General features: G+C 39.7%; 1 protein-coding gene across 7 annotated transcripts in view; it reads left to right on the forward strand.

Annotated features, from left to right (window-relative positions):
- LOC109472274 (echinoderm microtubule-associated protein-like 1) overlaps window positions 1-21,845 on the forward strand; it is a 28,872-nt gene that overhangs the window by 2,232 nt on the left and 4,795 nt on the right. Inside the window, exons 1-12 of one of the 7 annotated variants that reach the window (XM_019771936.1) lie at window positions 2,875-2,995; window positions 6,891-7,055; window positions 13,354-13,573; window positions 14,070-14,180; window positions 15,037-15,108; window positions 16,424-16,455; window positions 17,558-17,687; window positions 18,893-19,042; window positions 19,336-19,405; window positions 20,391-20,450; window positions 21,081-21,182; window positions 21,612-21,716. In XM_019771936.1, coding sequence (XP_019627495.1) covers window positions 2,926-2,995; window positions 6,891-7,055; window positions 13,354-13,573; window positions 14,070-14,180; window positions 15,037-15,108; window positions 16,424-16,455; window positions 17,558-17,687; window positions 18,893-19,042; window positions 19,336-19,405; window positions 20,391-20,450; window positions 21,081-21,182; window positions 21,612-21,716 — 1,287 coding nt within the window. In that variant the 5' untranslated portion in view covers window positions 2,875-2,925. Of the gene's footprint in view, window positions 1-2,874; window positions 2,996-5,258; window positions 5,320-6,890; window positions 7,056-13,353; window positions 13,574-14,069; window positions 14,181-15,036; window positions 15,109-16,423; window positions 16,456-16,757; window positions 17,097-17,557; window positions 17,688-18,892; window positions 19,043-19,335; window positions 19,406-20,390; window positions 20,451-21,080; window positions 21,183-21,611; window positions 21,717-21,845 lie in introns of those variants that run through there. The other 6 variants (XM_019771938.1, XM_019771937.1, XM_019771939.1 and 3 more) reach the window with 6 other exon arrangements.

Raw genomic sequence — 21,845 nt, forward strand, 5'->3', positions numbered from 1 at the left:
AACTAAAGGAAGTTATTCTGTCAATGCTCTAAGGTGTTTCCTTCACAGGGGGCTTACTGTTCCTTTTGACCTTGGACCTTGGAGGAATGCCAGGCTCAGACAATCTAATCCACCAGGTCATATCACCTGTGAACCTGAAAAATCACCCTTGCTTCAGGCAATTTTACAGGTGGCGGTGTTTGCTTCAAATTATGAGGAGTTGTCAGTTGCCTGCTGTATACTGAGATACATAAACTACAGTTAAGGATACAAATGACAAGAACAATCAAGGATACTACTGTAAACCTGAACCTGTATTGATACACTGATCTCTGCTGTGCTGCCATGTCAGAAGTACAGTTCCCAGGGGAGGTATATTCCATGTTCCAGTGATTGGATTTGTCAATGTAATTAATTCTTTCCCTGATTGTGATTGTACTTTATGCCAGTTGACCTATCATCCCCTTTGTGCTTATGGCAATGACATGGGATGAGAACTGAATTCATGATAAGACAAGGATGTTTGGAAACAATATTCTTCAGTGAACTAGGTTGACTTATTATATCCAAATGCAAAAATGGTAGGCCTGCTGAATGTGAATGGATTAAATTTGGATCACCTACATATTGGGTTGGCTGTTTACTTTCCATGGGGCTCTTTGTAAAGATATTTGTAAAGATGGAAGTAACTTGATGTTACAAAGTCCTATAACTAACAGGTACATATTAAAAAAGCTCTTCAGCAGTAATTTATTTTCTGCTTATCTTATCTTATCCTTGTACATGTACTGTAGGTTCAAATTGGTCACATAGGTTCATTATAGAGTTCTAAGAGTTCAAGCGTGGATAAAATATTTAAAAGTGCTGTACATATACTAATATGCTGTACATCATGATGATGTAATATTTTTCTTCATATCTGTCATTTCACATACATTTTTTTTCAATATGGGAAATATATGGCTGTGATTATATGGGTAATGCTTTCCAACTGTAGATGATAGGAGGATGAAATATCAGTAATACATTGAAGCCCAACATGTCATTTTTCATTACATAGAAATGCATTGACTCACATACCTTGTAGGCAACAAATATAGCCCATAGCATGCTAAAGGTTAAAGAGTTCCAGGCATATAAGTGATGTATAATATTACACTCCCACAGTCCATGCAGGGGTATTTTGTTGTATCAAGCATATCCCAGATCAATGGGAAGGCAATTACATGGGTCTGATTTGATAAATTGTGTTTGAGGAATAGAGGAAATTAGATGGGAAACTAAGCTGATTATCCCATTCTCTAGGCGTGTTAGAATGCACTGTGCAATTGTGATTTTCTTGGGCTGTCAGGAAATTAGATAAGTAGAATACTTGTATAGGTAGGATAATTTCCTCTTGAGCTTTCTTCTGATACTTTATCCTTTATGTGTTATAGCCAGATGGGCAAACACTGATATTTGTCCATGTCTTGAGATGTCAGTCAGCTGGTGATTTATGGTGTACCTATGTTTTAAATTACTGAACTTTGACCTGACTGTTGTCTGAAGTCTGTAGCTATATATATGGCCCTGGGTCACACCTGACAGTCCATTTGCCTGGGGATAGCATTAGGTTTTCATGGCTTTCTTTGATGGATTTTTTAGAACTTAAGGTACTACAAAATGTGTTTTACATTCATGTAATATTGAACTTGTATAACAATATTGAACTTGTTATATAACATCTCAGAGGTGTCCCAGAGGTCTATTCCCCTTTTGCAAAGGAAAACAAAATCAACCAGGCTGTGACGTAATATTGCCCTTTCCCAATGTTAGCCTTGGTTCCTGTATATGAGGGAGCCTCAGGGTCAAATCCTACACATTTATTGAGAAGAATACTGTATAGGGATGACCTGGTGCACATGTGCTTGGCCAAATTCTTGGGGACGTTACATTCTCCCTCGTCACTTGATGATCAAAGATCAGAAATATTTTTCTCGAGTTCTTACCCTCCTCTTGAATGTAGCAAATGGGTACTGTGAATTGTGAAATATTCCAGGTCATACTGTGAACATGTGCTATGTCTTGCAATTGCAGTACTGATATACTACTGTTGAAACAACCACAAACTTATAACATGGTCTACAACACCTTTGCCCTCTTACCACAAAATTGTGTCCCTGCAAACTTCACAGAATTTACCAAGGGTACAGTTACTACATTGTGTGTACTCTCTGGTCTGGTTGAACCAGCTGGAGCTCCCACTGAGTCAGTCTGGTTTGTGTTTCACTTCAGGACAGGGCAGATAGTTGACCTCCATTTCATGACTGTAAAAGGTCATGCATGGGTATACTACTCTTGGCCTGGTGTTGACTTACCCTATATAGTAGAGGTGTAACTTTTCACTTGGAGGAACAGGCAGTTTTGGTTAAGATTTCATTTATGTTGGCAAGTGATTTGTTTGAAGAGAAAATATTAAAGTGAGTCCATAAGATAACATGTTTTCACTCAAAGACACCAGGCTTATTATGATAAAAAAAGGTTTTGGACCAGTGTATTAGTACGTGGTTCTTACATAAGTTGCATGCCTCAGACCAATTGACATTAATTTTTTTAAGGTCAATCAGTGTATGCTGCAAACAAAATTGCTTTTTGCATCTCTGTATATTCATGAGTTTCTGGCTCCCACTATTCAACCATGCATAACTTTGTTGTTTATTGATAGTAATACAATATTCCTGTGACCAGGAAAACTCCAAACATCCGGGTAGATTTCCTGATTGGCAACTTGAGAATTGGTTCTATGCAATTTGTCTCAGGGTTTCTAGCTCCACAGCTAGGGTAGTTTAGCCTGTAAAGAACAACAATTCTGTCACAGGCTATTGCATATTTACTACTCAGCAGTCCAGTGTGCCAGCCACTGTATTTCTGCATACTGCAGTATACATAGCTAATGCACAGAGATACATGAAGGAGACTCAACATACTGCCATGTCTTTCCTCCTGCACAAAAAACTGAAGATGCTTGGTTTGAAAGGTAAGTCTGAAGACTTGATGTAGACCAAAAACCAGGTGATTGAGTACTGTAAGTTGTAGCCCAGCTTTACTGGCTGAAGTGCCGTGTTGGTAAAAATGGTATTGTATATTGTGAGCCACCCATCAGAAAATAGGCAATGTGAAAGGTCATGGATGATTAGGCAAGTAGAAAGCAGGGATTAGAAGGATGGGTTGTGGATTTAGGTACCACAGTCATCCACAGTCATCTAGATCAGCATTGCATTCATCCCATTTCTGAATACAAAAAAATATCTTGAGCCATAAGAATACAGTCTTGTTGTACAAGTTTGTGTTACATCTGCAATTTATTTTTTTACCCTTAATGAACTGTTTACTTCTACTATGAGTTTAAGTTGAAATAAGCATTAAACTTTAATTTAAAGATTAGGCAGAACATGTTTCTGTGGCCTAAGGGCACCGCCATATGCTTCTCATGGAGCATACAGGACCTTTTATTTTGACACAAAACATGTTTATTTGACATGGACTTGGGCATGTTGTAAATTCTATGTACACAAATTACTGAAATTATTTTGTGTTTCCTGCAGTTTCTTGATTACAAATGACCTTCAAATTGGTAGTTACCAGGCTTTGATCTTTCAAAAGAGGGTGACTGATATGGCATTTACAAAGTAGGCACACTGGAACTCCCCAGTCTCACCTGGCTTAGAGAGTTGATCAGTCCCTGCATACAGCTCTTCAAAATGGATTTCAAATAACGTTAAAACCTAGCAACATGCAAACATTGTTGAAGCAGTTTTTATTCTGGTTGCAGAATGTTGCCCAGGTTGAGCCTTACAGTGGTTTAATGATAAAGTGTAAGTGTCTTGCTTTAGCCTGTGTTACACAATCTCTCGCTGTCAGAGGCTATTTGAGCCCTTTCATCTGTATGCGAGCCAAGAAACCATGTTCAATGAGACATGTACATACAATCAGAATACAGCATTCAATTAACAAAAAAACAAACAAACTTGTAACCTTGCTATTTAATAAAGGAAGTTGATCACGGTGCGATTTTAGTCAGACATTTATTAGTCTTGATCTGCATGTACCATAATGTCTGAGGAGATAAATGTAAGCACAGATGAAAAGTTGTTCGGTTACCATGGTGAGAGAAAGCTGATCTTAGATGTTGCTGATGATATTAAGTCATTTGAGCAGGAATGTAATTTACAGAGAGAGCAACCAGACTTCTGATAAGCTGAGGCCCAAATTATGCATCGACCAGCATGTACAAATGTAGTCCAGTATTCTGTTTTTGGGGGTATTGCTGCACCATTAGGTAGTGTGTCTTTTGTAGATTTACTTATCATTAGGTAGATACTGTGAATAGTGTCAAGATAATTTTATCATAACTGTAGTTCCTATATTTTCTTCAATGAAGGCAGCTCTAGTGGATGATGGAATAGGTACATTTATACATGCATAACTTAAGTGAGTCATTCTCGCAGGACATAAACATGCAGTGGCGTCGAGTGGCGCAGTGGACAGAGTGTTCGGCGCTCAACAAAGAGCCCCGGGTTCGATTCCGGGTCGGAACACAGGGGCATGTCCGAACATGCGCACCGACGTTGTGCCCTTGGGAAAGGCACTTTACACGTACCCCCCTCAAATAGAGGGACAAGTCTCCAACGGCAGTTGTCAACTGGCGGACGAGAGCAGCGCCAGGCGGGCTGGCGTAGTCAAGGCGGACCTTGAGCGTAACCAAGTCATCCGGCAGCTCGCTGCAAGCATCCCAACCGGAACCAGCACGTCTCCCTCGATGTGGATCCGCTGGGGAAGACGGATGCCCAAGTGTGTGGGTCTCAGATTCGCAACCTGTTATCCACCTTAAACAAATCCACGCGAAGGCCGCCGTGTCAATTGTAACCCTCACTCAGGTGTAGGGACTGACACGGTCATACTACTCCGAAAATCTGTATCTGTATATCTGTATCTGATTGCAAATAAAGATATCGAGTGATTGCCATAGTAGTAAACATGCAGTATAATAGTTTAATTGTAACAGCTTGATAAGACAACAATTCCAAATTACCATATCTGTGTGCCTAAATGTGGAATTATCTGAAAGAAGAATGATTGTTAATTTCTTCAGCATAGCTTGCCCTGCCCTGCCGAGAGAAATGATTGCCCCATACTTGAGTGATTCTTTTATACTGTTAACTGTAAACCTGATTTCGTTACCACACACATGAGCAGAATGCATAAGTGAGCTGTGCTTCTTTGTTGTGGTCCTAGCTGACAGCAAACCCACGGAGATGGAGCCAGCGACTGCTACAGATGAAACATCATCCCTACATCTCTGTAATTATCCTCCTCAACCTCAGATTTTGTTTGCATGTACACGTGTCTTGATTAGTCTAGCAAATATTGGCTATGCATGGGATAGGTGCAGATATTTTGAAATCTGTTCTTTTCTGTTGTAATACTTGTATGCTGCACATGAAGGTATTTAGATAAATGTATAGACATAAATCAGTAGTAAGTGTTCATGGAGAAGCCTTCTTTGGTTACGAGCATTGGGTAGTGGTGGATTATCTTTTACCTAGGCCTTGTTGGGAACGATGAAAGAAGGTTTCTCAGATAAGAGTCCACTTTATTTTTCCACTGCTTACAATCGTTATTTGTGTTCATGAGTCATTACCTGGTGTTTAGAGCATATTGCAGTTCAGTGCACTACTTGCTTAGTGCTTGGTGCTTTTCTCTCTATCCACACCGCTGACAGCTTTCCTTGTTAGGCTGCTCTGAATTCAACAAGGCTTTCCCATGTGTAAATCCCTGCTGAATGGGGTGGTCTTCTTTGTGCTGGTCTAAGCGGGGGCACAAGAAATGTCAAGTAATATCATTCATGGCTGGACAGATATTCATGAGTGCATTCGAGAAAAAAAGTGGAGGGTAGGGTGGGGGGCTCATGTACAAAATTATTTAAGGGGGTAAGGGTACTATAATTCTTTGGTGACTTTGGTGGCATAATTGTGTCAGCAGTACCTATCATTATTGAGGACTGCAAGTGTATAGGATGCACATTTTAATTCTCCACTTCTTCCCTGAGTGCAAAGCCTATATCATTAAGATGATCTGTTATCAGTTTTTAAGGGACAGAACACCTTTTTCACCTGCAATCACCTTCTGCTTTGCACAGCAGTGATTCTTCAGCTTGTCCACATCTCCCATTCATTCCTGGTACAGACCATATGTTTCCTCCTGGCATGGCTAATGATATGAGTAATTCCATTTCCTTTCCACGGAAGCTCAAGATGGAGACAAGCAGCCAGCCGGACCGCCTGGTGGACCCACAAGTAAACCGTTCTGCTTGATGGGTGTTTGCTCGTAATGTTTCTGCCTCTGTGGTGTTATCTACTTGTATCACTGTAGAGAAAGCCTTTTCAGTACATAATATACTGTTATCAGGCTAAATCAGGTGCTGTAACAGTCAAAATGGAGGTGTGAAACTGCCACTAAAATGAAGAGGGCAATACTAACTTGGTGGTAAAAAGCATCAACACTGATTAGTACTACTAAGTACCTCATTCCTACAAAATAGACGATAGGATGCATGGTAGTTCCTTTTACTCCAGTGTGAATACAGGCTTGACCATTTCATCCTTATTTTGTGTTGTCTTCTTCCTTCTATGCCCTTCTAATAAAGACTATGGATGGTAAGTGATGGGTACCTAACAGTCTTGTAGAATTTCTGGTGATAACCAGTTTTAATTAGGTGTGTACAGGTAATGATATTTTGTTTTAAAAGAAGGTTCTTCCTCCAGCTGGGATAGGATAATGGTCAGATACAAATCTGACAACAGACAAGTTAGAAAAGTGGAATAATGTTGGTCATTTTCACTGTATCTCACTGCCAGTTTGTTCCCTTCCAGACGACAGCCTGTCGCAGGACAGTATAGACCTGACAGACAGAGTGGCCACCCTGGAGCAGAGGGTCCAGCTGCAGGAGGATGAGATCCAGCTCCTCAAGTCTGCACTCGCTGATGTCCTCAGGAGGCTGGGACAGTATGAAGAAAAAGACAGGAAAACAAACAAACGTGAGCCACTAACTTCTGTTTCTCTCAGTCAATAATCTAGTGCAGTTAAAACCATGTAGGAGACCGATAAAATTTGTTCTTTTTAGACAGGTGGTAACTATAGACAGGATTCATAATGCCTGTTTAAATGGGAAAAATTATCTAAGGGATCACTAAAAATTGGTCACATTGGTGAAGTGGTCCTCATGTAGAGGTGGTCGCAGGTTTGCCTCTACATAATATATATTCATCACTGTATGTTCTTTGGTTTCACTCAGATTGCATTTGCATTTACCAAGACAAGCCAGCTGTGATATATTTATTCCATTGTGGAAAGTAGCATAAATGATAATTGAATATCCATCATAAATTAATAGTTTTGTATGATTCAACCATTGACCTGTTGGATTCTCTCAATATGTGATGATACTCACTTTCCAGTTTCAACTCTTCACTTAACAATTTGAACTGTATAGATGTAGAAACTCCTTAAAAATATGTTGTTGACCAGTGTAAGAGGCCTGGCGTCTCATTGTTCCAGTCATCTGTTGACTTGACCAGTCCCAAATCTGCCAGGTCCAGAAGGGAGTCCATTAATGTCTGTCCTGCTGACAGCTCGCCAGGCTTTTCTGGTGATTGGGGTAATTTCCTGATTATCGGCAGTGCATGCAGATCAATAGCAATTACTGCAGGGTCTGGATCCTGAAGCTGGAGGGATTTCTCTGCTATAAGGATTGCTATGGTGACAGTGGACTTTAAAATCACTTATGGAATCGGTTGTTGAAATATTTGGTCTGAAAGGTCTATAAACAGCCAAAACAAAATTGGTACAAGGACACAGTTTTTCTTGGACGTATCTGCTGCCAAACTGTGTCAGATAATCTATGTAACACTCTGGGATTCACAGCTTGATCGTTAGCAGTTGCAGTTGCTTATTTCCCAAGCTGCCACCATACAATTACAACAAATCCGCAGTTGACAGCAATCTATGTCAGGCTTAACCTATTTTGTAAACCATCTATATAATTTGAGCCTTTATGGTAGGAAACCAAATTGATGGCAGTGCCCCCCCCCCCTTTGCAAATGATATGGTAGACCATACCTTTGCATAGATCTATCAGTAAATGTGAATCATTTATTTTCATATTTTTATAGTCTTTTTTCATGATCATACTTTCTCTTAGAAAGATATGAAATATATAACCAGCTGCTAGTTGCCATCAAAAAGGTATTTGCAAAGTTATTCCTAAGGGAAATACCTTGGAAAAAGCTGATGAAAAAATATTGTACATATACAGGTACATGTGCAGGACAGTTACACATTTACAAAACATGTAGAATCCGCGAGTAAAATGGTATTTTCTTCTTCAAAATCTGTAAGATGGCAGAAGCATTTCCTTAAGCTTCCTGATCTTAGATATCTCTTAGTTTGCACTGGTAGGAAGTGAAGTTAATGTCAAGGACAAGCAAGGTCAGAGGCTGCGAGTCTATTTTGAAGGACACTCTCATTGATTTTGAATCTCAGATGTTCTTATTACCACTTTGAAATATGAGGCAAATCAGTCTGGTCAAAATCTATAAGTTAACCCGAGTCATGTAGTCAGTCACTACAAGTTGTGTTGAAATGAAGCTTACACATTAGAACAGGTGTATGGGAAGACACTAACCTCATATTCAGCACAAAGTAATATTTTTTGTTGTATAATAAATATAATTATAAAATCTGTTTCATGATTTATCATTGTTATTTATCCATATAAAAGCAGACTCTATACAAGTAAATAGTACTTATCAAAATTTCATATCAGTTGAATCCCAAATTGCATATTGAATATTCTGCTGCTTTCCAGATCACAGTGACTGTTTTTGACTCTGTCCGTGGTACTGACATGGTGTTTGTAATGTTCAGTATTCAACATTTTGCTTTCAAACAGAACATGCTATGGAAAAGTTCCTGTACCTAACAAGTAACAGTAATGAGTGTCTAGCCCCGGTTATCTCAGTGTCAGGGATCACTGATAAGTACAGAGGAAAGCAGACTTTGGCTGGAGCCATGATTCCTCGTCTGGAGGGAGGAGGGAGGGGAGGAGACACTGAGTCTGATATGGACCCATCTGTGACTGATTGGTGGGATCCTCTCATCAATACTGAGCAGGTCATTGACTTTGCTGTACGAGTGATGAAAGGCAAGCAAGTATCCTGGACAGAATGATGAAAACAAGTCTGGAATAATACCCTCTCATTGTCATAGTGGGAGTCTAACCCATACGTTTCCAAGTGTCCTTGCCATCCATGATGTTCTGTATGTCTCGGACCTTCCCCCTAACGTCCATGCAAATGGGTCTGTATATGTCTGTCAAGGTCTCCTGGCATGCAAATGTCCATGCTGTTGTGTCTCAAGTATGAGATTGCTGGCTAACTCTTCTGAATATCCTATCAGATGACATCCTTCATATTGATTTTTTGGGGAGTAAATGATTTTTTTTTGGGAGTAAATGACAGTTGTCAAGTTTTTTGTTGTTTGATATTTTTGGATGCATAGAACAGTCTTGTTCAGCAATTTTTTTTTTAAATTGTAGGTAACTAATTTTAATTCAGCCGTCCTCTTAATCTTAGCAAAGGTATGATGGGATACTTGGTAACATCTCAGCAGACATTCTTCTCTTAGAGATGGTAGTTGTCCAAGTTTTCAGTAGTTGTGTGTCCCCCAGCAGACATCAGTCTAGCACAACAGAATTAGTGAGCAGGTATGATTCATAGAAAGGGCACAGTGCAGTGGTTCTAATTGTATTTCCCAGGTTTATTGCATGAAGTCTGTCTGGCTGTACCATTGAGAGTGGCAGAGAGCCAGGGGTATTCTCAATGGAACTTGAAATAGGTTTTGTTTCCCAAGGTTTCCTTGACAACAGCACAATGTGTGAGCTACAAAGCATTTATCTGGCATAGAGAGCTTCTTATAACTGACCTGTTTCTTATTCAGCACATACAAATGTAAGTTAATCTGTCTTGCCCATTTCCACATCATATTAATGTTATTGATGACTTGAAGTTGATAGGAAGGGCCTATGAGTCATAACTGCAGTAATAGATGGCACTGCATATACATACATGTATTCCATCTACAAGTACAGTAATCTCGTTTGCATTGGCTGAGCTGGCCTTCAAGTTCCCAGAGGTAATTGCATTAAATCAAAGCCATGCTAGCTATTGCCAGGACTTGAATCTAGGACCTTTCCACTGCATACCAAATCAGCAGACTCAGATCAGCTACCACAGATTGCTAGTATGGGAACTCAACTAAGTAAGAATCAATTAGAGCAAGAGTACTAGTGTTTCTTGTACATGTTACAGAGTTGAGGTAGGATATGTTCAAGTTAAAACATTACATGTTTTTTTAACTTGCTTGGTGAAGCATCAGTGCACACAAGCAGGAGGTGGTAAAGGTGTTTTTACCATTGCCTTGATATCATTTTAAAAACCAGCATAACCGTTGAGTCAGAAATTTTGCAATTGTTGAAGAATTTATCCTGCAACTTGTAAAAAAAGCCCAGCAGTACAGCGGGATAAAACCCAGGCTAGCTGCATCTAATCTCTGGGGAGTATGAAAGCCATCACTGGACATGCCCGTGTGCTGTAGGCAGTTAGCCTCTGGGATGGGGCTGATTTATTGCTTATCCAACACATCTTTATTGCATGACTGCCATCTCTCGGGATTCATCAAAATCATTCAATGTCCAGAGTGGTGACCTTGTGACACAACCTACATTCGCAACATTATTGCTCTCCAAGGATAAAGTAGAGTAGCGGGTTACTTTATGTTGAATATAAACATACTAGATTATATTCTGATATATATTTCAGTTTTAAGATAAATGAGCAGCTGCATACTGTGTTGATTTTTCAGTTTACAGTAATATAAATCAAAGAAAACACATGACATCATCAAAATATTTGCACAAGTCACCGTGCTGGGAAAAGAAAATGTATCACCATTTGAAATCTCCCCAACAAATATTAGATCACATGTCCAATATGTCCTGCCCATTACAACCACCAGGGGGCAGGTTAGCCAGCGGAGGGGATGAATAGAGGGGATAGTCCATTTGTAAGACTGTATTAACATGACAGCAGCCAAACGAATGGTCAGTGGGGGAGCAATGCATCAAAACTCCCTGCTGTTGACAATTCTTCACATTGACAAGTGAAATGATTGGAGAGAGAGAATAGGAAATTGTAAATTTATTATGTCCCATGACAAAATCATCTCTTGTATTCAAGTAGATGACAAGAGAGAAGAATGTATTAAAACAAGTTTAGATTGCATCGTAGTAAGAAGATAAGTTACCTGTTTTCAAGTGTTAAATCTGCTGTTTTACGAGGCAGGTAAAAGGCCTGTGTGATGTGAATGCCAAGATTGCTATTGATCGGTGTTGTGTATCCTGCGGAACATCTTGTCATAAAACGAGCCATACAGGAAGCATGGATTGTTGGGTATCCTAGTTTTGTTTTGTTGAGAGGCTGAAAAATGTTGTTATTTTAAATAATTGCAGAAATCCTTACAAAAGATAGCCTTAGTGTTGTATAGTCCATATTTGCAAATCTAATAATAGATACAAATTTTTTAAGATATTGGATATGATCCTATCTATGTGAATGATGAAAAACATTGTCCTTTAGGTGTGGTATTAATGACATTGATGGTTGCTTTGTGAAATGTGCAAGATCAGCCAAGCAAGTCATCTTTGTTCAATTTGATGGCCCAATACTATGTTATCTTTGACTTATTACACAATGTAGCTATAGAGGAATTACATTCATAACAATGACAGCATGATATGAATTCATAGGGCACACACATATCATCATAATGAAGTGTCTGCTTCAGTCTGTTAAGGCATCATGTCATGTTGTGTTAATATATCAGTGCCCTTTTGTGTGGGAAATGGCAGTTGATTCAAATGGCACAATTCATTAAACAACAGCAGGAGCAGGCACGGAATATGATCAGGCTTCCTCTGCCAGACTGGCATGTAGCATTAGTCAGGCTGAAAATTGGTGGTGCTAGGTATTGACGTCTCCATAAATTGCATGATATGAAATTGCAATGTTCCTATATATTCATTAAAGAAAAACTATTTCTGCGATTATGGAAGCAAAATCGTTCTTCTTCAGCTACACATATTGTTCATATCTGTTCATTTTGCATTGTTAGCAAGGCAACTATAGGAAACATTTCTATTTGTACAGGCATTTAGAAGGATTTTTCGGTGCCAAATCTGCAATTCATGTTGGAGTTTGATCTTGAAAACCTTTGACAGCAGGCCACAGAGGAAACTACAGATAACACGGGGCCGTACCTCACTGTCATGCTACATGGTAATTACCCAGCCCCAGGGGAACATTAAGAACTAATCTCCAGGTGACCACACACCTCCACCATCTCACACTCAGCTACAGTTGTGGGCATATTAAGATCTAACATAACATAATGACCCACACTGGCCTCAAATACTAGTATATAACTGGACAGGATACCTTTCCTCACTTAAGGCAAATCTGGTCATAAGATGCTGAAAATTGAAGGAAATTGTACACCTTGATAAATGTACATCCCTTGACATAATATGAAACAATTTATCATCATTGTCACAGTCATATTTCATGAGAGCTAAATCCATTCAGCACCATGCACAAGATATTTGTAGACAGGAGATCTTTTCTTTGCTCTGTTAAGCGCCCCAAAAGATGTCAAAAACATTTTCTATTAGGAATTTACTCTCTATGGTCTCTGTTTGATCTATACATTATCATATGTAACAAATGGAGGTGTATTTTTAGGTACCTCTCCTCTCAATATTTTCACAGCATAGGATAATATCATTTATCTGTGATTATTTTGAAGATTAGAATTACCAAAAAGACAAGTAGTTCTCTCAATCAGCCACAGTCATATTATGTGTACTGACTTTTCAATTGATAACTATTTCAACACCAAGGACAAGGAACAAATGTAACTCCTGTGTGATGAACAACCAGGTTTGATATCCACTTTTTAATTGATAGCCATTTCAGCACCAAGGACAGGGAAACATGATCACTCCTTCCAAAACCAGGTTCAACTATGATGACTTTCAACATCTTTGTAATTGACTGCCATTTCAGCACCAAGGACAAAGAAGCTCTGTGCTGGGCCTCCACAGTTAATCCCAACCTCAGAGATTTCAGAGATGATGGTACCTTCCCTCACCACCGTCTTTCATTCCTTCCTGTCCCTGGCTGTACATTCTATACGTGGTGTTTTTTCTTTCCTCTGCTGTAGCACGACCTCCAGTCCTGCCATCCAGACCCACTATATCCAACGGAGGCACCAACACACCCAAAAAGGCAGACCACTCCATATCAGGGAGACAGCAGACCCCACCGACACCTACCTCCTACACACACGGCATCAGCCAGAGAAGTCCCATGCCTTCACCCAAAACTCCACACAGGGAAATCAAGAGGTGGTCATCAGGGGACATGTCTTCCGGTCAACCCAGGTAGGGGGGGTTAAGTTTGGTCCTTTTATTGCTTCTTCCTTTTTGATCTTTTCAATACGTCATTTCATCTCAATTTATCTTAATTTCAATTTTTCTTGTATTTTGATCAACTGAATCTATGTTTGATTTTGATATTATCTATGTTTTGATCTGTTGTTGTGTTCTTCTCATTCTTTTTAATGTGTTAAACAAGGTTTGCAGTTCCCATGCATTATAACTCCTGGACACTTTCATAATTAAATATCCCAAATTTGTGTGCACCATTGCAACTCAAATGATTAATTGCTTAGCCTCAAAAAGCAATTAAAATTACTTATGCATTTGAAAAAATGCATGCTATATTGTTTAACCGCTAAATTTGATTGGAATGGAACTGATCTGCATTTACGTGTGTTTGGTGAACATTTTCCAGGACCTTATCATGTGTGGAAAGCTGGAAGTTTCTTTCTTTCACCTTTTCTTTCATCATAGATTCCTTTATGTCATTACTTCCCAGAACCCGCCATGACAGTGCAGGATCTGAACATTCTACTGACTCTTCTGCACCTCGCAAACCTAAGGCCAGCAGTGGCAAACCGCCCCTTCCCCCTAAGAATATTTCCAAGAGGTACTGAAAACGTACTGTCCGAGGTTCTTGCCTGGAGTTGCCAGAATCCCAGAATGAATGGCTGCATCTAATCTTACCCCAGCATCTTATTCCTGCCTATCTCTCACTGGTATTTCATACACAGGTGGTTGCTAGTACATTTTGTTTGTGTCTCTTGTTATGTTATGTTAAGTTATGTTATGTTACGTTGTGTTATGTCATGTTATCATGCATGGATGAGTTATTCCTCATATACAATGTAAGATCAGTCAGTAGTTGGTGTGGCTGACTAGACCATAGCCTTTTTGTCTGCTTCATAAATGTAGTAGAACAATTAATGAAAACCATGTCATGTGGCATGTCCACTTTCTTGTGCATATCATGTGTGTTCTTTGTGCAAATCCACCAAACAAATTTTACTTATTCATATTAAATGGCACAATTAGAATTGTGTACCTGGCACTATCTGCTGTACCTTCCTTTGGCTGCTCCCTGTGTTTTTGATACCTAAGGCTTGAAAAAATGATTTAAAGGTATTGTATTGTTATCTGCATTAGCTACAAATGGAAATGTAGTCAAAAGATATAGAAAATGTCCTGGTTTACATGACAACATTGCCTGCACATTGAATGAGGAATGATTCAACACTGCATGACAATTTTCTCTCATAATTTTTGCCTGGTTTTACTCTTTAGACATTTTACTGATCCTGCCTGAGTTTCTGCCAGTTCCAACAGACGGATGCTGTGGACTGGGCAGTTTTGCTCCACCTGACTTATACACTGTTGCTAGTCCACTGATGACTTCTATTGTTTGTAGAACACCTGCCTCGCTACTGCCTTAACCTTGTGTGCACCCCACCTCTCACCTCTGCTAGGAGTCGCAGTAGTTCACTGGATAGAACATCAATACTCAGGCAGAGTGGGAGAAGAGGGTCTGGTAGTCAAAGGTACTTGTACTAACTTCCAACTCCCATCTGTAGCACAACGTTGTACACCTGTTTGTATGTACCTGTACATTGCATGCAGTCATGTGTGTTACACACAGAGAAGCCACCGCAGTTCAACAGCATTGCTTGATTGATATTTCTTAGGTAGGGAATGGTGAAAGAACAGATGCCAATGATATGGTTAGTAGGCCTTGAAATTTGCAGTAGTCAACTGTCTCGACTGCACAGTGTAGCTGTACAGTAATGTCAACAGACAGATTTAACTGAGAAACAAAACAGGTTACCTTGATTAGGAGTATTTTAATCATAATGTTAACGACCACTGAGTTATATCAAGTTAGCTATGCTGCCTCTTATAGCCTGAAATTCCTAACATTTATTCAAAGATGCATTAAACTAAGGAGCAAGAGCCTTCCAGTGGTAGCAGTCATTTCTAGTAGTATGTCATTACTTGAGATTTATTGAATGTTTAATAAAGATACAATATGCTGTACTAATCTGTATAATTATCTGGAAAGTCAGCAGGCTCAGAAGAGTGTGAACTTAATTAACATTATATTCATCATGTTTACATAAGAGATAAGTTTTCTTTCTTAGATTGTAGTGCTGCTGAAATATTGCTTTCAGGTTAGAATGACTTGTCAATTACGTATTTTCAAAGCATGATTTTATTCCTGAACATTAAGCTATCCTTTAAATTTTTTGAGTTAAGAAAAAATTACACACAAAGCAAAGGGACTAAACCAGGGTCAATTAACTGTGATTAGATTATATTAAAAAAAAGTCAGATGTTGAATTTATCACTGTATTTGTATACATTTTGTGTAACAATGTCAGTCATATACTGGTAAATTCTGTAAGTGTCATATTCTGCAAGTGTCATATTCTGTAAGATCAACACTTGTCCCATCTACTTCCCTACATTCACCATTAAGATCGCTACAAACAAGGCTTGAAAGCCACTTGAGTCACTAGATTAGTCAGATGTGCATAGTTTTATTTGCACTTGTGAATATCCTGTACAAGGTAAGTGTCTAAAACAGTCAAGGGGGATTTACTGTGGTCAATTCTTTAAGAATATTGTTTATACTGATAGGTATAGTTTGTGTAACTCTTCATAAATATGACAACATGCTAAAATTTACAGCTAAATTGTCAGCAAGGGTGCCGCGAATAGTGTGTTCATATGTTTACAAAAATTGTAATTGAATGCCATTGTAGGTTAGCTTCCTGGTCAATATGTTTTATGATGTTTATTGATGTCAAAGATACTTTCATAAAGCCACAACTTACCTGTATGTTTTGATGCCCACAGCCACAGCCCAAGAGAAGCTTCACATGTGCAAGGTTTGTCTTGAATTTGTTTTCTTTACTTTGTATACTTCAAATGAAATGCAATGTAATTAAAGATATCTAATGGTCCTTCGTGAGACAGTTGCTGTACTCCATATTGGCTGAGCAGGCACTGTTGTTATTGTTTGGATTTTGAGAAAATGCATATGGTGTATCATTAATCAACAGGTTGATTAGATTAAATGCAGTTTGCATAGGGCAGAAAATTTAATCTGAGGTAAGGATCTATTATCTTTACGAGGTCAATATGTTCCCTCTGTAGCAGGCACCTATAACTGTGCCTCTCTGTGCAGCAGAATTATTTCAGTCATCAGGAGGTATATAGGTCAAAGGTTGCAGGGTCACCAGTTCCATCTGATTATCAGGGCTTGGAGAAGTGCCAAACTAATAAAGAGGCACCCGCTGCAGTGGTATTGGACGATTCATCGATCTCGGGCCGGGAAAGTGGCCCAAATTCATAGGATATTCCATTTGTAATTCGCTTAGAGCCTCACTCGCAGTGGGGCACCACAAAGGCAGGTCTCGTGATTCTAGTGTGGAATATCACAGACTGAGGTAGAATTAACATTAGGTAGACATAGACGGATAGAGGCTGAAGATGGCTGGCAAGAAGAAGCAGATTGAGCTCCGGAAAGGTGAACTTGGTTTTGAATTGTGTTTTCTTCATGTTGATGTGATACCTGACTGATTCCTGACAGTTTCTGTTCTTGTCTGGTACATGTAGGAGGAGTGAGGCCTCCAAGAAGCCCCTCTTGTCGTAAGAATGTGGAATTTACATTGAGGTGTTTGAGAAATGGGGATCTTCCTTTGATCTAAGAGATGAATAACATCTTCCTTTGTGCTCTGCTGCTGAACAACTGCAGTCTCGAAATCGTTATAATTCTACAGATCAGGATTTTTAATGCCTGCCCAGTTCCTATAGTGGGGTGCTAACAGGTGTAAATTCTTCCCGGCTCTGAATCTCAAATTGCATGATCTGTTCTTCCAGTAGGGAATCACTGGCTTACTAATTGTCTTGAGTATAGTTTGGCTTGTCTTGCAGTACAAATACATGTGGGAAGGTTGTGTGAAGTGTAATGTACTGTGTTTGTTACAGAGGAGGGAGCAGTGCGGATGTTCCTGCGAGGACGGCCCATCACCATGTACATGCCCACCAACATGATGGAATCATACAACTTCAAGGAGAAGGGAACTCTACCAGCTGAGAAGCTCAAACTAGACTGGGTGTATCCTTTAGAGCTGACCACACATTCCATTGCCCCTGTTTCCATGCAAAGTTGTTCTTGAATTTCCTTTGTAGTTTTAGTTCAGGAAGGAGCCTTTCTCTTGAATTATTAATGTAGTTCTCAAATTTCATATTCCAACATAACTCAAGTGCAGCTGTGGCATAAGTGGAAACAATGTTTTTGCCAGAAGTGACAAAGCTTGAAGTTCTCTTCCTGTGCTGTTCTCTGTGAACTGTTTATCAGTGATAAGGTTACTGCCCTGTAATGTTGTTTGTATTCCTGCCCTTCGCCCCCTTCAAATGTGCTCTGATAAGGAATTATAGTGTTTGTTTTGAGTGACAGTAACAATTGGGGTGAGGGTCAGGGCACATAATTATGAAATTCATGTATGTTGTAATGGAATTCTAGGGCACTGCCCCATGCCACACTTGGTAAATACATAAAGAATGTAGCCAAGATAAGAGTGGCCCCTCCCATGTCAGTGCTGGCTGTAATCCATGCAGGTCGTCCCACTGAGCATTGATTTCCTGCAGACTGACTATGCCAGTCACGTTGCCACAGTCTGCTGGCACTGCAACTGCAGGAGGGGCCATGCTGGAGGAATTCATAACAAGGGATTCTCTCCTCCAGTCTTTTCACTCATCAAATGATGTGACATGTTTTGAAATTCCTTTTCATCAATCGATAACCAATACAATAAAGGCATGTCAAGCACTCCAGCAGGGACGCTATTCTTATCCTGTTGGTGATGATAAATGTTATCAACAGCTGGTTTTCTGAAGTGTTCATGCCTAGGGCCTTTAAATTGTATGGTGCCACTTTATTCTACAAGGTGACTATGTATCACAATATATAACATTGTTGACAGTAAACAAAACAGGATACACAGGTCCCTCTTCTATTCTGACTCAAATGACTTCTGCAGTTGTTGCTTTGATATAGAATAATTTCCTTCGTACCTCCAAGTTTTCATCATGACCAGTATCTGTGACTATGTAATCATAATCTTTAAATCTTTAAACCCAGTATTGTATTCTACTTGACAAATGAAATGCAGATGGTTTTCACAGGTGACAGAATGGGAGAATTGATTTCCAAACAGGTGTCTAACAGTTTGCATGTTGGAAAGAAACAATGTTCAGATATTGATTTCATTTTATTTTATATAAAAATGGGTGAAAGTTTCCTTGACAGGTTTGTATCAGGTATGGTTACCGAGGGCGTGACTGCAGGTCTAACCTGTACCTGCTGCCGACAGGGGAGATTGTGTACTTTGTTGCAGCAGTGGTGGTACTGTACAACGTGGACGAACAGCTGCAGAGACACTACCTAGGTCACAACGATGATGTCAAGTGGTGAGCCTTTTGCTTCTCTACTGTAAATGTCACTCATTGTAAGATATTGGAGGATTAGCACTTACCAGTCAAATAATAGTTTTAAAGAGCAATGTGTGCAATACTGAAGTAATTATAATGTGACAGTCAGTATCAAATCAGTACTGTAGGTTTGCTTTGGGAAGCAAAATGTAATGCATGTTTGATTCATCCTGTAAATGCTCTACCTTGAATGGAATGCTAGCTCATCACAGATCCTCCAGAGCTGTACTTTTTCATGCTTGCAGGTTACATTATTGCTTTTGTTGTTTCAGCCTTGCAGTTCATCCAGACAGGATCACTATAGCGACAGGGCAGGTGACTGGGCATGGAAGAGATGGGGAGGTGAGTGAAGAAAGGATGCAGTCTTTATTTGATATACAGATTAACTATGATCTTGTTTAAAGGCATATGTATACTATAGTTTAGCTAAGCAATGAATCAGTATATGTCATCACATATGGCATCAACTTCCACATAGGTATACTACTGGGTTCCTGTTCAGCTTTTGCAGCCTTTGTGTTTTATGATGTATGGTCATCGTTTCACCCTGTGGTTGGGATGTCTAAATACTCCTAGAAGTGTTTATAGCCCTATAACAATAGAAGGTCCATACTGGTGACATAAATACACTGTAGTGAACTGCTGTATTTGACTGATATGTCATAAAAAGGTTGGCATTTGTGGAAGGATTTGAAGTGAAGTTTTGTGCAAGTGTCAAAGGCCCCAGTGTGTTCATCAGGGGTTGCAATAAATCCTTCCCAATACGATAGGCCTCTGCATCTCGTCAAAATGGTACTTCCTGATAAGAATGCAAATTGTCCCTTCCACCTGCACTGAGGGAGTCCATCAGTGATATTGGTGTTGTCCCCAGTGTCCTGCAAGTCTGTCTATTGATTTCTCAGCAAAAGCTCAGGATGGAATGACATGTGTATAGTATGTGTCGAATAATGGGTTGTCTGCAAATCTGGCCAATCTGTCATGATGGTTGCTTAGCTCGCCTGAAGTATTCTATATCCTTATTGATACTAGTAGTAAAGATTTTCCCAACTTCAAACATGCAGTCTCTGCAGGAATTCCTGTCATTATGGCCACGAGATCGATGAGATTAGTTGTAGCAATTTTGCTGCTTTACTGTAATTTAATTATGCCCAACATTAGTGGTGCTGCCTTATTAATCATGTATGTGGCAAGTCTTCTCAAATTATCTTCGTTGCAACTCCTCATCTCTGAATCTTGTAAGCTCACTAATTACAAAGTTTAGCTGCTATGCATAGCACCAAATAGCATACGAGTACCATATATATGTATGACATTTCCTAACTTTCAGCTGGATACGTACAAGAATGTGGACTCCTTCTACAACAAGGATGTGGAGTTCTGGTACAGGGTGAGTGGGGTGTCCCCCGGACCTGCGGCAGTTAGTCACTACTAACCACATCTTCTCTGTATGCATGCAATCTGGAGTTCTTTTCCACACTGCCTAACACAGTGCTGATGCTCTGATAATATTGTTTTCTCTATTTTCTTTACTACCAACAGTTTCTTAGCCTTCTTTTTTCAAGTTTTAAGGATTTCTTTCAAACTCATAATGTGTGCACTTACACTTACAGGTATGCATGTGGTAGTGGTAAACTTGAATTACTAGTCACCATTTCTTACTTGTAAAAGTTACATTCTCACATCTTATATTTTTTCATTGCCAAACTACTGAATGCTCAAAACTAACAAGTCTGTTTGTATTAGCTGTTATTTCATCTGAGCCTTGCTCTTCCAGCATCCAGGAATTGTCCGACTGCATGTAGTGTAGTGTGGGTGTAGGTGCACAATGTAGGTGCAGGAGTTTTACTAATAATCATACCGTTTGATCTTTCCACAGGACTAACCTGTAGTTCAGTCCATAGACTAGGCATCAGACTAATGAGGTGGAAAGGGATGGTGTGCAGAAAAGGCCATAGATATACAGATGAGCACATGAAGCTTTTTGACTGAGACTTAAACTCTGCCTTTCATGTTACAGGCCCATGTGCGTGTCTGGGACTCGGTCACTCTCCACACTCTGCATGTCATCGGAGCTGGCGACTTTGAACGTGGAGTTTGCTGTGTGGCATTCTCCAAATCAGTAAGTCATCTTACCATAACTCTGTACTAGTATTAGGCAGGTTGCAAGTTAATTCCTTCTATGTTCTGTACAAAATGTAACAGACGTCTTTCGTATCAATGTCTGTATTCATGTACATGTGTAGGATGAATGATGGAATGGTAGTCTATTGAGTTGATGTACAAGAAATCATAGACATTGTGCAAAGGGATATTTGACCTCCACAATGATTGTCTGGGTTATAAAGAGGCAGAATATTTGGTGTTTTTTCCTTGTTTATCAAGCAGTTACAATGTAACATTCGGCAAAGTGGCACAGATTTGGCTTCAGATGCAGAACAAAAAAGGTTCTTGCATAACTATTGCATAACTGGCAACTAGATGGTCAATACACAGATGTTTCTTCCTGATTGATAAAAACTGCCATGTCACTGTTTTCTAATCTCTGCAGGACGGTGGAGCACATCTCCTGGCTGTGGACGAAGCCAACGAGCACATCCTGTCAGTGTGGGAGTGGCAGAAGGGAGAAAAGGGCCACAAAATCACTGAGACCAAGGTAAGCCGACAGCAAACAATGTGGGTATCTCTGATGTGTGAGAACTGCAGGATACAAGACTTGGCACAGATCCCAGAGCTAACTCGGGGAAAATCAATTTCCCATGAACCATTATGGCACTCAAACACA

Source organism: Branchiostoma belcheri, unplaced genomic scaffold (assembly GCF_001625305.1).
Source record: "Branchiostoma belcheri isolate BF01 breed outbred unplaced genomic scaffold, Haploidv18h27 scaffold27, whole genome shotgun sequence".
NCBI lineage: Eukaryota > Metazoa > Chordata > Leptocardii > Amphioxiformes > Branchiostomatidae > Branchiostoma > Branchiostoma belcheri.